The 13,166-nt window shown below is 48.4% G+C and overlaps 1 protein-coding gene across 1 annotated transcript in view; it reads right to left on the bottom strand.

Annotated features, from left to right (window-relative positions):
• The window catches only part of LOC136576199 (protein mono-ADP-ribosyltransferase PARP14-like), a 90,345-nt gene that overhangs the window by 58,804 nt on the left and 18,375 nt on the right, over positions 1-13,166 (bottom strand). The window contains exons 6-9 of the mRNA XM_066575287.1: positions 9,836-12,117; positions 6,199-6,392; positions 5,670-5,671; positions 2,701-2,741 (exon numbers count right to left, since the gene is read on the bottom strand). Coding sequence (XP_066431384.1) covers positions 2,701-2,741; positions 5,670-5,671; positions 6,199-6,392; positions 9,836-12,117 — 2,519 coding nt within the window. The remainder of the gene's footprint in view (positions 1-2,700; positions 2,742-5,669; positions 5,672-6,198; positions 6,393-9,835; positions 12,118-13,166) is intronic.

The raw sequence follows: 13,166 nt of genomic DNA, 5'->3' as shown, positions 1-13,166 counted from the left end.
CCTCTTTGGAGAAAAATTGAGTGAATTCCTTCTCCCCGTATCTGTACCAAGTAAATGATGTTCAAGGTGACAGCAGGTTGTTATTGTTTAGTCTTGACTCTAGCAATTTGGCTGCTTGTTTGCAAAGGCCTAAATCTCTAACTAGGTCATTGAGTTCGCTCTGAGAAAAAGGTTGGGGTCCCCATCGAAAAAAAAATCTGAGCCAGATTCGTCCTGGGGAGGTAATGTGTCTTCATAATTCAAATCACTCGGGATACTATCCAAACTAGAAGGTGGGTGTGGAATTGGAATGTCAGAGCTATGAGGCACTGGACGAATAGCTGAATTAAGGTTTGGGTAGGATATTTTCTTTTTATTTTTTGTATTAAAGCCTTTCACATCTACCCAACAGTAATAGAAGTCAGTAGTGTGATTTTGCTGTTCACACATCATAGGATTGCTAAAACGAAAAGAGTTTTTCTTGCCTTTAAACCACAAACAAAGATCTTTCTTGCATCTTCTGCACACCTTATGAGGAGCCCATGGTTTGTGTTGATCCCCAAGTTTCATATTGAAGTAAGCAAAAACACTTTCTTCATGAAATCACTTGTGTTTCTTTGCTGACTTGTAATAGTGTATTCACCACAAATAAAACCAAAGTTGTCCAGAAAAATAACACAGCCTCTTAGAGCCATAATACAGACCTAAAAAAAGAGCACAGTCATGTTTGAATGCAGGATGTAAACTGAGTGTGGCTAATACAGCAAACAAGATCCTGAACTAATTTAGCATGTTGAAACATGATCAAATCTAATAGCAGGCTTGTGTACACTCTCTCCTAACCCCCAGAAAACATGTCAAAACATGCTCAACCCAGTCGGTAAGATTCCTCACCTTTCGCTATGAACAAAATAAACCTATTAGGTCTAGGACATGATTAGCTGAGCTTTCTCACACTGCCAAACCCACCCTACCACCCTCTTACACTAACCCCTCCAATTGCTCTCATTTTCTCTTTGTATTCTTGAGTATCAGTCTTATAAATATTAAATGAAAGTAAGAAACCATTATTGGATAGGATTTTTACAATGAAGAACCAGGAGCCAAGAAGTTTTGTTTAGCAAAGAATAAATATGAATGTGTGAAATATCTGCAGAAATGTTTCTACACCTTGATTGGAGTCCATCTGTGGTAAATTCAGTTGATTGGACATCATCTTAAGGCCTTTTTCACATGGGTAATAGCGATATCGCTGCTATGTACACGCAATTTTGTAGCATCAGTGAATATTTTTTCTTAGGGGAAAATGTAGCATCGCTGCTACCCTCGATTTTATAGCGGGAAGGTTAATAGGACATTCTAATGCTAAAATCTCATCGCATGAAAATCTCAAGTCTGTGCTAAGCGATGCGATAAACAATGAGACTCAATAGGGAAACATGAGCTACAAAACATAGCAAATCATGGCTGTGTAGAGGATGCTGCAATTTTGTATTCTCCCAATGTAGCAGGCTACAAAACGTTGCTTGTGTGAAAGAACCCATTGGAAAGCGTGGGATTCACATGCATGCGTTTTGTAGTACCGTTGCATCGCTACCAAATCGTGCGATTTTATAACCTGTGTGAAACCAGCCTAAAAAAAGACACCCCCTTGTCTCACAGCACACAATGCATATCAGAGCCAAAACAGGATTCTGTTTATACACAAATCTGGGGGCTACAAAAACACTTCTGCTGAACTGAAAGTTCCCAAGAGCACAGTTACGCTCATAATTCTTACATAGAAGAAGTTTGGAACTACCAGGACTCTTCCTAGAGCTGCCAACCCACCAAACTAAGTCTTTAGGGGAGAAGAGCCTTGGTCACCTTTTTTATCAAGAGTCCAATGGTAACTCTGGCCGATCTCTAAAGATCCTGTGTGCAGGTGGGAGAAACTCACAGAAGGTCCCATATTTACCCATATTCGCTGAAGCGCGTATGTGTTCTCAATGGGAAAATGGTGGCTCATCCCCTCAAGAACAAAAGGATCATGAAATGAAATTCAACATGTCAGATCCTTCTTTTCCCCAAAGAGTCTGGAAACTCCCATACACTTTGGCAGGTTCAGTCAACATTACTAGAACCAAGTGCGTATTTTTATGGAGGAAGGAAGGGGGGAGAAGTCGGGAGGAAAAGCTGCTTGCTCGGTTGATGAAGGTATATCGGCAAAATTTTGTTCTCTAAAACTTCAGAATATCAGGTGGAGTGTAAATCTATGAAGAGAGGTCTGTATTAGAGATGAGCGAACGTACTCGGATAAGCACTACTCGTCCGAGTAATGTGCCTTATCCGAGTACCGCTGTGCTCGTTCTGAAAGATTCGGGGCGCTCCGCTGCTGACAGGTGAGTCGCAGCGGGGAGCGGGGCAGAGCGGGCAGGAGAGAAGGAGAGAAAGATCTCCCCTCCGTTCCTCCCCGCTCTCCCCTGCAGCTCCCCGCTCCGCAGCGCAGCGCCCCGAATCTTTCAAGACGAGTACAGCGGTACTCGGATAAGGCACATTACTCGGACGAGTAGTGCTTATCCGAGTGCGTTCGCTCATCTCTAGTCTGTATAAATCCACAGTTTCTGCCCTCTATACACTGAAATGAGATGGTCTAGATCGCCATGTGCTTCTCGGTCATTAATGGAGACGCCATTATAGAATCCACAAGTGTGGGATTTCTCTGTGTCTGGGTAGCGTTACCTTTTCTGATGATCCTTTTCCTTTATCCCATGTTGGAGTGACTACATGATGTTACCATACAGCGCGGCACGGGATCCCGCGGTCGGCGCGCGTCGCTCCGGCGTCGGCTCCAGCAGCCTGGAGCCCTGTGTCGAGGTTATCCCAGCAGCTTGGGACGGCCGGTGGGCGGCGGCATGGGCGTGTCCACCCGTAGGGTGCCGCCCGCACTCCTCCGTTCGTCTTATACAGCAGTGGGTGGAGTTGCTTCCTCCCACTCTCCGCCCGGGGGCGGAACCTTGTGGTTAAGAGACTGGCAGTGATGTGAGCTCACTGCCAGTTATTGGTTCTGCTTTCAGCTAGTCAGTCTGTCTGCAGTTTACCTCAGCCAGTCCCTAGTTGTCTGTCAGCCCTGCTATCCTTTCTCAGCCTGTTTCTGTTGGTCCTGTTAGCCCCTAGTCTGGTCTGTCCCAGTCAGCACTAGTTGCTATTCGGGTCCTGTCCATCTGCCTGTGAGCTCCATCTCCAGCCCTGCTTGTACTTGTAAGTTTTGTTGGTTTGTTACACCTGCCTCTTCTGTCGGCACTCTGTCCCCTGTTAGTAGTTCCAGCTAGGCAGTCGCCAGGTCCCTAGCCAGTGCAGGGACTGCCGCCCAGTTGTCCGCCTGGGGTTAGCCAGGGCCGAGGCAAGTAGGCAGGGACAGTGGGGTGCAGGAGATCAGGGCACCCCAACTGGCGCTCGGGGGGCAGAGTGCCGTAACATAATAACTGGCCCTTAAAATACCTTTTTTTTCATGGCGGCGATCAGCGCCCTTGCAAACCAGCTGCAAGACCTGGTGCCGGTGATCCGGGATTTGTCAGCTCGCATGGTGGCCCAGGAGCAGTGGGCGTTGTCGCAGGGGCAGAACGCCTTTACCAGTCCCGAACCCAAGTGCCCTCTCCCCGAGGTGTTCTCTGGGGAGAGGAACAAGTTTTTCGTTTTTCAACAGGCGTGTCGCCTGTTTTTTCGGATGCGTCCCCGTTCTTCGGGCTCAGAGGCCCAGAGGGTCGGGCTTATAATGTCTCTGCTGCGGGGCTCTGCCCAGACTTGGGCCTTTTCTATTCCCGAGGGTTCCCCCTCCCTGCAGTCGGTGGACTCCTTTTTTCAGGAACTCGGGGGCATCTTCGATGAGCCGGACCGAGTGGGGTTGGCGGTTTCACGGTTGCTGGCGCTGCATCAGGGGTCGCTTTGTGTGGAGGATTATTGCTCCAGTTTCAGACGCTATGCGGGCGACACTGCATGGAACGAGAGTGCCCTGAAGGACGTTTTTCTGCAGGGTCTCTCGGACGCGGTCAAAGAGCTGTTGATCTCCCATCCCATTCCCGGGTCCTTAAAGGAGGCCATGGAGCTAGCGGTGAAGGCAGATAGGAGGCTCAGGGCTGGGAAGCAGGACAGGCAGACCAGTAGAGTCAGGGAGGTCGTTTGTCCGGTTCCTTCCTCTTCCGTACCAGTCTCTGTTCCCGAACCTATGGAACTGGACCCGCTGGACCCCAAGGAGCGACGCCGAGTTCGGTTATTGCATCATCTCTGCCTCTACTGCGGGAAAGCTGGACATCGGGTGATAACCTGCCCCCTGAGGCCTCAGCGCCCACAGTCCGAATCGGCAGAAAGACTCCCAGTCCTAGGCGATTGCAGGGAGGGTCGCCTAGGACCACAGGTACGTCCTAGACTTCTAATACCCTGCCAGGTTAGATTCCGGAACTTCTCCCGCCTAGGGCAGGCATTTATTGATTCCGGAGCAGCCGCTAACCTGGTAAGCATGCGTCTTGTTGAGCCCCTGAGGGCGGAATTTTTGGCGCTGAAGACGCCAATTCGTTTTGCTAGCATTGATGCTACTCCTCTGGCTTCGGGCTTGGTACGATGGAGGACCCCAGTGTTACAACTCACTGTGGGGGGTCGCCATTCGGAAGGTCTATCATTCCTGGTAATGGAGAAAATGTCGGTAGACATGGTACTAGGGATGCCGTGGCTGGCGTTGCATAACCCCCAATTCGATTGGGCCACTGGGGAGCTAACCCAGTGGGGCCCGTTCTGCCATAGCCATCGCGCTTCCCATCCTCCCTGCTCAGTCGAGACCGCACTCAGTCCCCGAGGTCCCACTTACCTTCACACCCCGTCCGCCTGCCCTGCTGCTGATGTCGCCACCGATGCCCTGCAGGGGGGACGGAAGAAAGGGGTGGGGTCTCGTATGCAGTTGCGTTGTGAGGAGAGTCTGTCGGTGGTTGAGCCGTACAGGGCGGGACAGAAGGGGTACCGGTCCTCTGGAAATTGCAAAAGGAGGGGTCGCAGGGGGTTCCATAAGTCTGTGTCGAAACCTGTTGTCCCTTCGGTGATGCCCACCTCCGGTCCCCCGCCGCCCACCCCGGTCCGTGATGAAGTTGAATACGAGGCCCAGGAGATCCTGGATTCTCGCCGGGCTACAGGAACCTTACAATATTTGGGGGCCCGGAAGAGTTTTTTGGAGTATGATAGCTCAGATGACAGTGATTTTAAAGTTGGAGATGCCTCAGATTTTGAAGGCAGCGTCATTGGTAGCGAGGATGGGTCAAAAGACAGTGGTGAATGGTTGGACATTGACTCGGAAGACGACCTGAAACATGACGATATGTCAACGGTTGGCCCTGAAGGAAATGGGGCAGCCACAGACTACCGAAGTCATGGACCTGAGGATCAGCCCATGGTGACCGCCCAGGTGGGTCACATTCTCGGGTTGGTACAGCGTTTTCGCAGCCGCCTCCTGGATAAGCCTGGTCGAGTTTCCGGGGGCCCGGAGGTCCCCCGTCAGAGGGGGGGTAATGTTACCATACAGCGCGGCACGGGATCCCGCGGTCGGCGCGCGTCGCTCCGGCGTCGGCTCCAGCAGCCTGGAGCCCTGTGTCGAGGTTATCCCAGCAGCTTGGGACGGCCGGTGGGCGGCGGCATGGGCGTGTCCACCCGTAGGGTGCCGCCCGCACTCCTCCGTTCGTCTTATACAGCAGTGGGTGGAGTTGCTTCCTCCCACTCTCCGCCCGGGGGCGGAACCTTGTGGTTAAGAGACTGGCAGTGATGTGAGCTCACTGCCAGTTATTGGTTCTGCTTTCAGCTAGTCAGTCTGTCTGCAGTTTACCTCAGCCAGTCCCTAGTTGTCTGTCAGCCCTGCTATCCTTTCTCAGCCTGTTTCTGTTGGTCCTGTTAGCCCCTAGTCTGGTCTGTCCCAGTCAGCACTAGTTGCTATTCGGGTCCTGTCCATCTGCCTGTGAGCTCCATCTCCAGCCCTGCTTGTACTTGTAAGTTTTGTTGGTTTGTTACACCTGCCTCTTCTGTCGGCACTCTGTCCCCTGTTAGTAGTTCCAGCTAGGCAGTCGCCAGGTCCCTAGCCAGTGCAGGGACTGCCGCCCAGTTGTCCGCCTGGGGTTAGCCAGGGCCGAGGCAAGTAGGCAGGGACAGTGGGGTGCAGGAGATCAGGGCACCCCAACTGGCGCTCGGGGGGCAGAGTGCCGTAACACATGAATTACAATCTTACAGGACAATTTGTAACCTGGAGTCACAAAAGTTGACCCTTCAACCACTTGGCCTCCCGATCCTTCTGTCAATAGAGATGCTTGTAGCTGGGCTCCGGACTTCCCAAAAAGTGCTTTGGATGCTCTACCGCTGTCGAGACGGAGGTCTTTCCCCACACTGTTCACAATCACATCTGTCTGATCACATGGAGACATAAAGGAGCACAATCAAGTCTCTACTTTACCCAGAGGACCTGGTCACACATTAAAGGTTCTTTCAATATTTTCTAGCAAGTTACTGGAAGGGCATCTGCCATGGAAAACCCCATTACAGCATTGTGAGTCCATAGACGGGCTCTCCATCAATAAGCTAGAGGGGAAAGCAGCTTCTACTTAAAGGGGTTGTCCGACCATAAACATTAGGTCTCATTACTTCTGTTTGCCCATTTCCATGCACTTTGTAATATACATTGTGCATGGAAAATGAAGCAAACAGAAGTTTTGGACTTACCTGAAGGGATGCCCCCCCCTGTGTTGCTCCTCCGTCGTCCCTGGTTACCACAAGAATCTTCTCTTCTTCTTGTCGGGCCGCAGCAGCTCTTGTCAGCGCGGGAACGAGCCCCTTCTCATCCGCGCATGCGCAGTTCTTCTCTCTGCAGCCGGGACCGATATACGATCACCTTGTGTGCAGGGGGGGGGAGGAATGGAAGAGCGAGGAGCAGGAACTGAGCTCCCGCCCCCTCTCTGCCTCCTCTCCGCCCCTCTGCACTATTTGCAATGGGGAGAGCCGAGACGGGGGCGGGGCTAATTCTCGGACCTTAGCCCCGCCCCCGTCCCACCTCTCCTCATTGATAATAGTGCAGAGGGGCGGAGAGGAGGCAGAGAGGGGGCGGGAGCTCAGTTCCTGCTCCTTGCTCTTCCATCCTCCCCCCCCTGCACACAAGGAGATCGTATATCGGTCCCGGCTGCAAAGAGAAGAACTGCGCATGCGCGGATGAGAAGGGGCTCGTTCCCGCGCCGACAAGAGCTGCTGCGGCCCGACAAGAAGAAGAGAAGATTCTTGTGGTAACCAGGGACGACGGAGGAGCAACACAGGGGGGGGCATCCCTTCAGGTAAGTCCAAAACTTCTGTTTGCTTCATTTTCCATGCACAATGTATATTACAAAGTGCATGGAAATGGGCAAACAAAAGTAATGAGACCTAATGTTTATGGTCGGACAACCCCTTTAATGAACGCCACCGAATGTCTGTCCACTGTCTCTAATACTATGTCCTCTCTCTACTTACAACTGAATCTCTCAAAAACAGACCTGCTGGTGCAGCTCTGACCCATCACACAAACTGCATACAGGAAAACCACTGACATCCATCTGTACAAGTGGTTGTCACAATGGAGGTTACCCGGTTATATATTCTGTCATGGGCATAATTTTCTACTATCTATTCCATCGTCCTCAAGTGTGCACCGTGTACAGTCAGATTAAAGCACCTGGCTAAGATTAGAAGGAGGACCGACAATATTTCTAGCACCCCCACTTTCTGTGGCTGTGTCTGGTATTGCAGCACAATCTGATTCAGGTGAATACCAGACCCAGCCATGGACAAGAGGAGGCACTGCTCCTGGTTTTCCCACTTCTTACGACACTGGTATCACTAGTACTTTTTGGATTCATATTCCTTCAGTCCCAAGAGTGATGTTCTACGCAGCTTGAGTGAGGAAACGTGCATCTTAGGGCTCCCACCCACTGGCGATATTTTCTCCACTGCGATGCGATTCTAAAGTTAAAGTCTTGCATCGCAGTGCGAGAAAAAAATCGGCATCACGCCGACATATCACCAGTCTTTTCAATGGAGCCAGCGGCAGCAGCGCTAGCCCCATTGAAAAGAGATGGAGAATGCCGGGGACTTCTGCCACAGCTGTTACAGCTGTAGCAGAAGTCCCCGGCATTCTATTCCATTGCTTTCAATGGGATCGGTAATGCTGCCGATCCCATTGAAAGCACTGCTTCCTGCAAGCCATGCGGAATGAATATCGGGGAAGGCCTTGAAATATAAGCCCTTCCCCGATAATCTGCCAAAAGTGTGAAAAAAAATTTAAAAAATCATACTCACCTCTCCTGCGCTCAGCTGCGTCCTCCTGCTGGCTCACCGGCACTGCTATGAAGCTCTTTCAGCAGTAGGGGATTTAAAAATCCCCGCCTCCTGAAAGGGCTGTGCAGATTGGCTGAGGGCTCAGCCAATAGCAGCTACTGCTTAGCTATTGGCTGAGCGCTCAGCCAATCACACATGAATGCATAGCTAAGAGCTATGTGTGATTGGCTGAGCACTCAGCCAATAGCTAAGCAGTAGCTGCTATTGGCTGAGCCCTCAGCCAATCTGCACAGCTCTTTCAGGAGGCGGGGATTTTTAAATCCCAGACTGCTGAAAGAGCTTCATAGCAGCACCGGGGAGCCAGCAGGAGGACGTGGCTGAGCGCAGGACAGGTGAGTATGATTTTTTACATTTTTTTTTTCACACTTTTTGATGATTATCGGGGAAGGGCTTATATTTCAAGCCCTTCCCCGATAATCATTCTGCGGGGCTTGGCTGAAACCATTGAGCTGTGGCAGAAGTCCGCGGCATTCTCCCTATGCTTTCAATGGGGCTAGCGCTGCTGTCGCTAGCCCCATTGAAAGCACTTGCGATATGCCGGTTCTATACCGGCCTCTTTCTTGCTCTGCGATGCAAGATTTTTCTCGTGCTCTCGCAGCGCAAGAAAGAAAATATTGCCAGTGGGTGGGAGCCCTTAGGCTGGTTTTTAAAATTTATTTATTAAAAGAAGTTGTATATCACGTCCTACTGTTCTAGTACCTTCTTTGGAGAGTCCTATCTATTTACCATTTTTTTCCTTTTTAATTCTCTCATAAATATTTTCATTGTCTTGGTCGTTACAAACACAGTAATACCTATTATTATGTGCTACTTTTTATGGGTTTTTATTGTATTTTAGCCATTTAAACAAAGTTTTTGAGGGGAAAAAGCAAACTTATTTTAAATTGCTTTTTTTTCCTCTTTAAAATTTAAACTTTATTGAGCTTTTTTATTAGAAAAATAGGAAGGAGAGACTCCAGCAAAAGAGCAGAAAAATTGTATTACTGAGCAGCGGAAGAATATTGCCTGATCGGATGAATCCAGATTTCTGTTGCTCAATGCTGCTGGGAGGTCAGAATTCGTCACAAGCATAATGAATCGATGACCCCTTACTGTGAGCTGGTCAGAACATGTCAGCACCTCCATCTAATCTGTGACAACTACAAGAAGCTTCCTGTCCACAGGGGACGATATTCCTGCAGAAGGATTTCATCATCTAGTGGAATCTACACCAAAATGAATGCTAAAGGAGGTCCATCGCACTACTAGATGGGGGTCTAATAAAGTAGCCATTCAGTGCTTTACATGTACATAGATTAATATGGATGGGGATTTAAGTTTGCTCATACTTAATGCATACTTTTATATACACATCATCTTTGCAGGGTGTCCACCTCCAAAGAACATTTCGCACACACAACTAGAGGACAAGACGTGGAAAGGAAATGACAAGAAACATAAGTCACTTTACAATACGGCCAAGCACTGTACATGAAGGGGTAATACTTACTGCTGCATCCTGAAGAAGTCCTTCTTTGATATGGATAACCAGATTTTTGTTTCCTATGGTGGGACTTGCAGTTGCTCCTTGCTGTCTTTCTTGTGGCGTCGACTCTTTTGCTCTCTTCACTGAGTTTCTTGGTGAGTTCTGATCCCCAAACTGTTCCTTGAGAGTCTTGGTGAAGGCTGCTATGGTCTCGTCTTTAGTGTCCACCAGATTAATATTGGTCACAGAGCTGGATTTGCCGTTACCTTCCACAAAGTCATTGACAGCCGATACAATATTTTGTGCACATATGTGTACAGGAAAATCAAAGACACCAGAGCTGACAGCCGGAATGCCGATGGACCTGTGACCATGCTGGGCAGCCAACGCTAAACTGCTACTTATCGCTGCCTGTAGACGATCCTTACATCTCTCAGGTGAGGAGGAATCCCACCTTGGCCCCACAGTATGTATGACCTGCTTACATGGTAGCTTTCCTGCATCAGTGATCACCGATTCTCCGGGGGACAAGCGGCCCCGTTTACGAACAATACGATCACAGTCGTCTTGGAGTGTCTGTCCTGCGGCGCGAAGTATTGCAAATGCCAGACCCCCAACGTGTTTCAGATCTTCATTGGCTGCATTCACAATGACATCTGCATGGTGTCTGCACAAGTCTCCTCTATACACCGAGATAGTCACCCCCTGGGGTAGCTGTATTTGGAGTTGAGATTCATTAGGAAAGGATTTAGGTATAGCATCATCATCATCATCATCATCATCATCTTTTTTGTCTTTCTGCAGATATATCACACATTTGTATTTATTCTTTGCTAATGGTACGTAAATCTCTTCATTGCACAAACAAAACTTCTTGGCTCCTGGTTTATCAATGCGCAATGTCTCATCATAGATAGACGACAGGACCGCTTGTACATGGGACGCCGCTTTCTCCACGTAACACTTGGCTCCTGTCAAGTGGATGTTCCTATGTCTTATTTGGACCCCAACATTAATCTGCTTCAGATCCTCCCATACCTTCTTCTCCTTGTTGATGAATTGCAGGACTGCCATCGACTTGACCTTGATATTCTTCTCCATTGGAGTCTTTTTCTCTACAAAATCATGCAGTGTTTTGTAGGTCTTGTCTACATTAGAGGACAAACCTGCGACCACTAGATCGCTCTCCGCTCCAGGGGGGAATTCTTGGATGATGAATGTGCAGGTCTCAGAATTGAGTGATTCAAGAAGATCTGATTGAAGACTTCTCCACTCCGGATTCTTAAGGATATTTTTGTCCTCAACTGGAATTCGCTGATAAATGACTTCTCGGTTTATCTGCTCTTCTGCGTCCATCAATTCTTTTTTTGTGTAACCAGTCAGTTTGATCATGTTTTCTTCCATCTCCATTAATGCATTGATATTGTGCCGTACAAAGAGGAGACGTGACACCTCGTCTCTGTCAGCGGACATCAAGAACTGAAGAACATGCGGGTTCAGCTGGAGGGATTTGGATTTCAAACCCAGTTTAGCACTAAGTATTTCATACTTGGCTTGGAGAATTTCATCCCTCAGTCCAGTGAGCTTGACATGGTGTGTAGACGGGTCGTATTCCATCCTCAGTTCCGGGGTATCTGCTAGTATCTTCTTCTCCAGACCACCACTACGTATAACATGGTAGAGCGCTGCAGACATCGGTTCTGTCACAGTGGTCACCTGACTTCTCCGCTCAGCTTTCTGGGTGATTTCCTCCACCAGTTTCCTGAACGCCATCTCGATCTTATCAACATCCTTCATTGTCCCCACCAGGAAGACCTTCTCAGTATCAGCACTGGGTTTGATCAGTACTCCCCCCTCATAGGCAGCAGTGGTGATTTGATTCTTGATGTCCTCCCATGCTGAAGGAGTCATTTTACAGTCTATGACTTTGTACCTTGAAATAATAAGTAAGAACTCGGCGGAGACCGTCTCAGTCCATGTTTGGGACACCTTCGCCATAGTCTGGAGATGTGAAGATAGGGAGTTTGGAAAACCCAATGTGATGACAGGCTTTGAGCAGTTGAGATCAGGCCATGTGATCTCACACACTTTATCGGACATGTGCTTCTCCATGCTTTGCTTCAATTTATCATCCTTCCATATGAACTCTAGTAAGTATGGACTGATAGGGATTTGGATCGGCGGTGGTCTTACCACACAAGGTCTTTTCCTCCCATACAGAGTAACATCCAAGGTGGGGTAGTATCGATATACGGAGATCGCCTTCTTAGCAAAGATGTGTTCCTTTTCTACTAGTACTTTCACATCTGAAAGAAGGAAATAGCATTTGTGTTACAGAGACAAGCAGAGACAGGATCATCTTCATAATTGCAGCAGGCTATAACAGTGCTACAAGGAGGGAACATATGGTATCTAACTGTAGCATGATGAACGGCTCGGTAGTATCTGTATATAACCAACAAGGCTGCTTCAGTTATCAGGTGCGCCACAACATACACTGAGGTGGCCTCCTGTTCAAACGGACCCCAAAGTATATCCTATCACCTGTTCTCTAAGCAGCCTGTAAAAAGAGATAAAAAAACATAAAGCAACCCTCCGGTCCGGAACAAATAAAGATTATCACACCACTTTTCTAACTACCTGATGTATGCTGGGAAAAATTTACTAAGCCCAGTATTTCCTGCGCCAGGTTTAGTACAATTTCCCCAGGTGCACTGTGCACTGAAAATATGTTGAGACACACTCCTCTTCATTGTACGCATCCCCGGCAGCTCCATGTATCTAGACAGAAATATACGTCAGGTCCTACTCGGTCTACATTACTGGCATATCTTACGCCAGTTTCTGTAAATTATACATAAATCTGTCTGGGGTAGCTATATCTACTTCCAACAAGTCCCACCCATTTTTTGACAAAAATGTGAAGTTTGGCACAAAAAGGAGAAAAGCCATAAATTTTTGTGCAAATACTCGTAAATACTTTTTTAAGCCAGAAACTGGGGTAAAATAGGTTGTAAATGTACCCCACTGTGCATTAATATGCATCAGTAGTCTAAGACAATACATGCTTCTCTGACTGAACAACATTGGCCAATGAAAGCACTGGGAAATGTCTTAAGACTAACGATGATATAAATGCTAACGTTTAATACAAAGAATCTTATAAATGTTGACGTTTAAAGCGCAAGCGTGATCGTGAATGATGGCGATTTTGTGTAATTGTTCGGTTAGGTTACTGAGATAGTCCCAGTTGTGATCCCAGTAGAAATGTTGTGACTGTCTCTGTCAAGTAGCCATTTTGAAGGTTTGGATAACTGGGCACCATGCTAGGCGGGGCATGTGGGTCAGATGGTCG

The sequence above is a fragment of the Eleutherodactylus coqui genome, chromosome 8 (genome assembly GCF_035609145.1).
Source record: "Eleutherodactylus coqui strain aEleCoq1 chromosome 8, aEleCoq1.hap1, whole genome shotgun sequence".
Classification (NCBI taxonomy): domain Eukaryota; kingdom Metazoa; phylum Chordata; class Amphibia; order Anura; family Eleutherodactylidae; genus Eleutherodactylus; species Eleutherodactylus coqui.
Note: the sequence above shows the minus strand (reverse complement) of the source record. Positions and strands in the feature narration are given on the sequence as shown.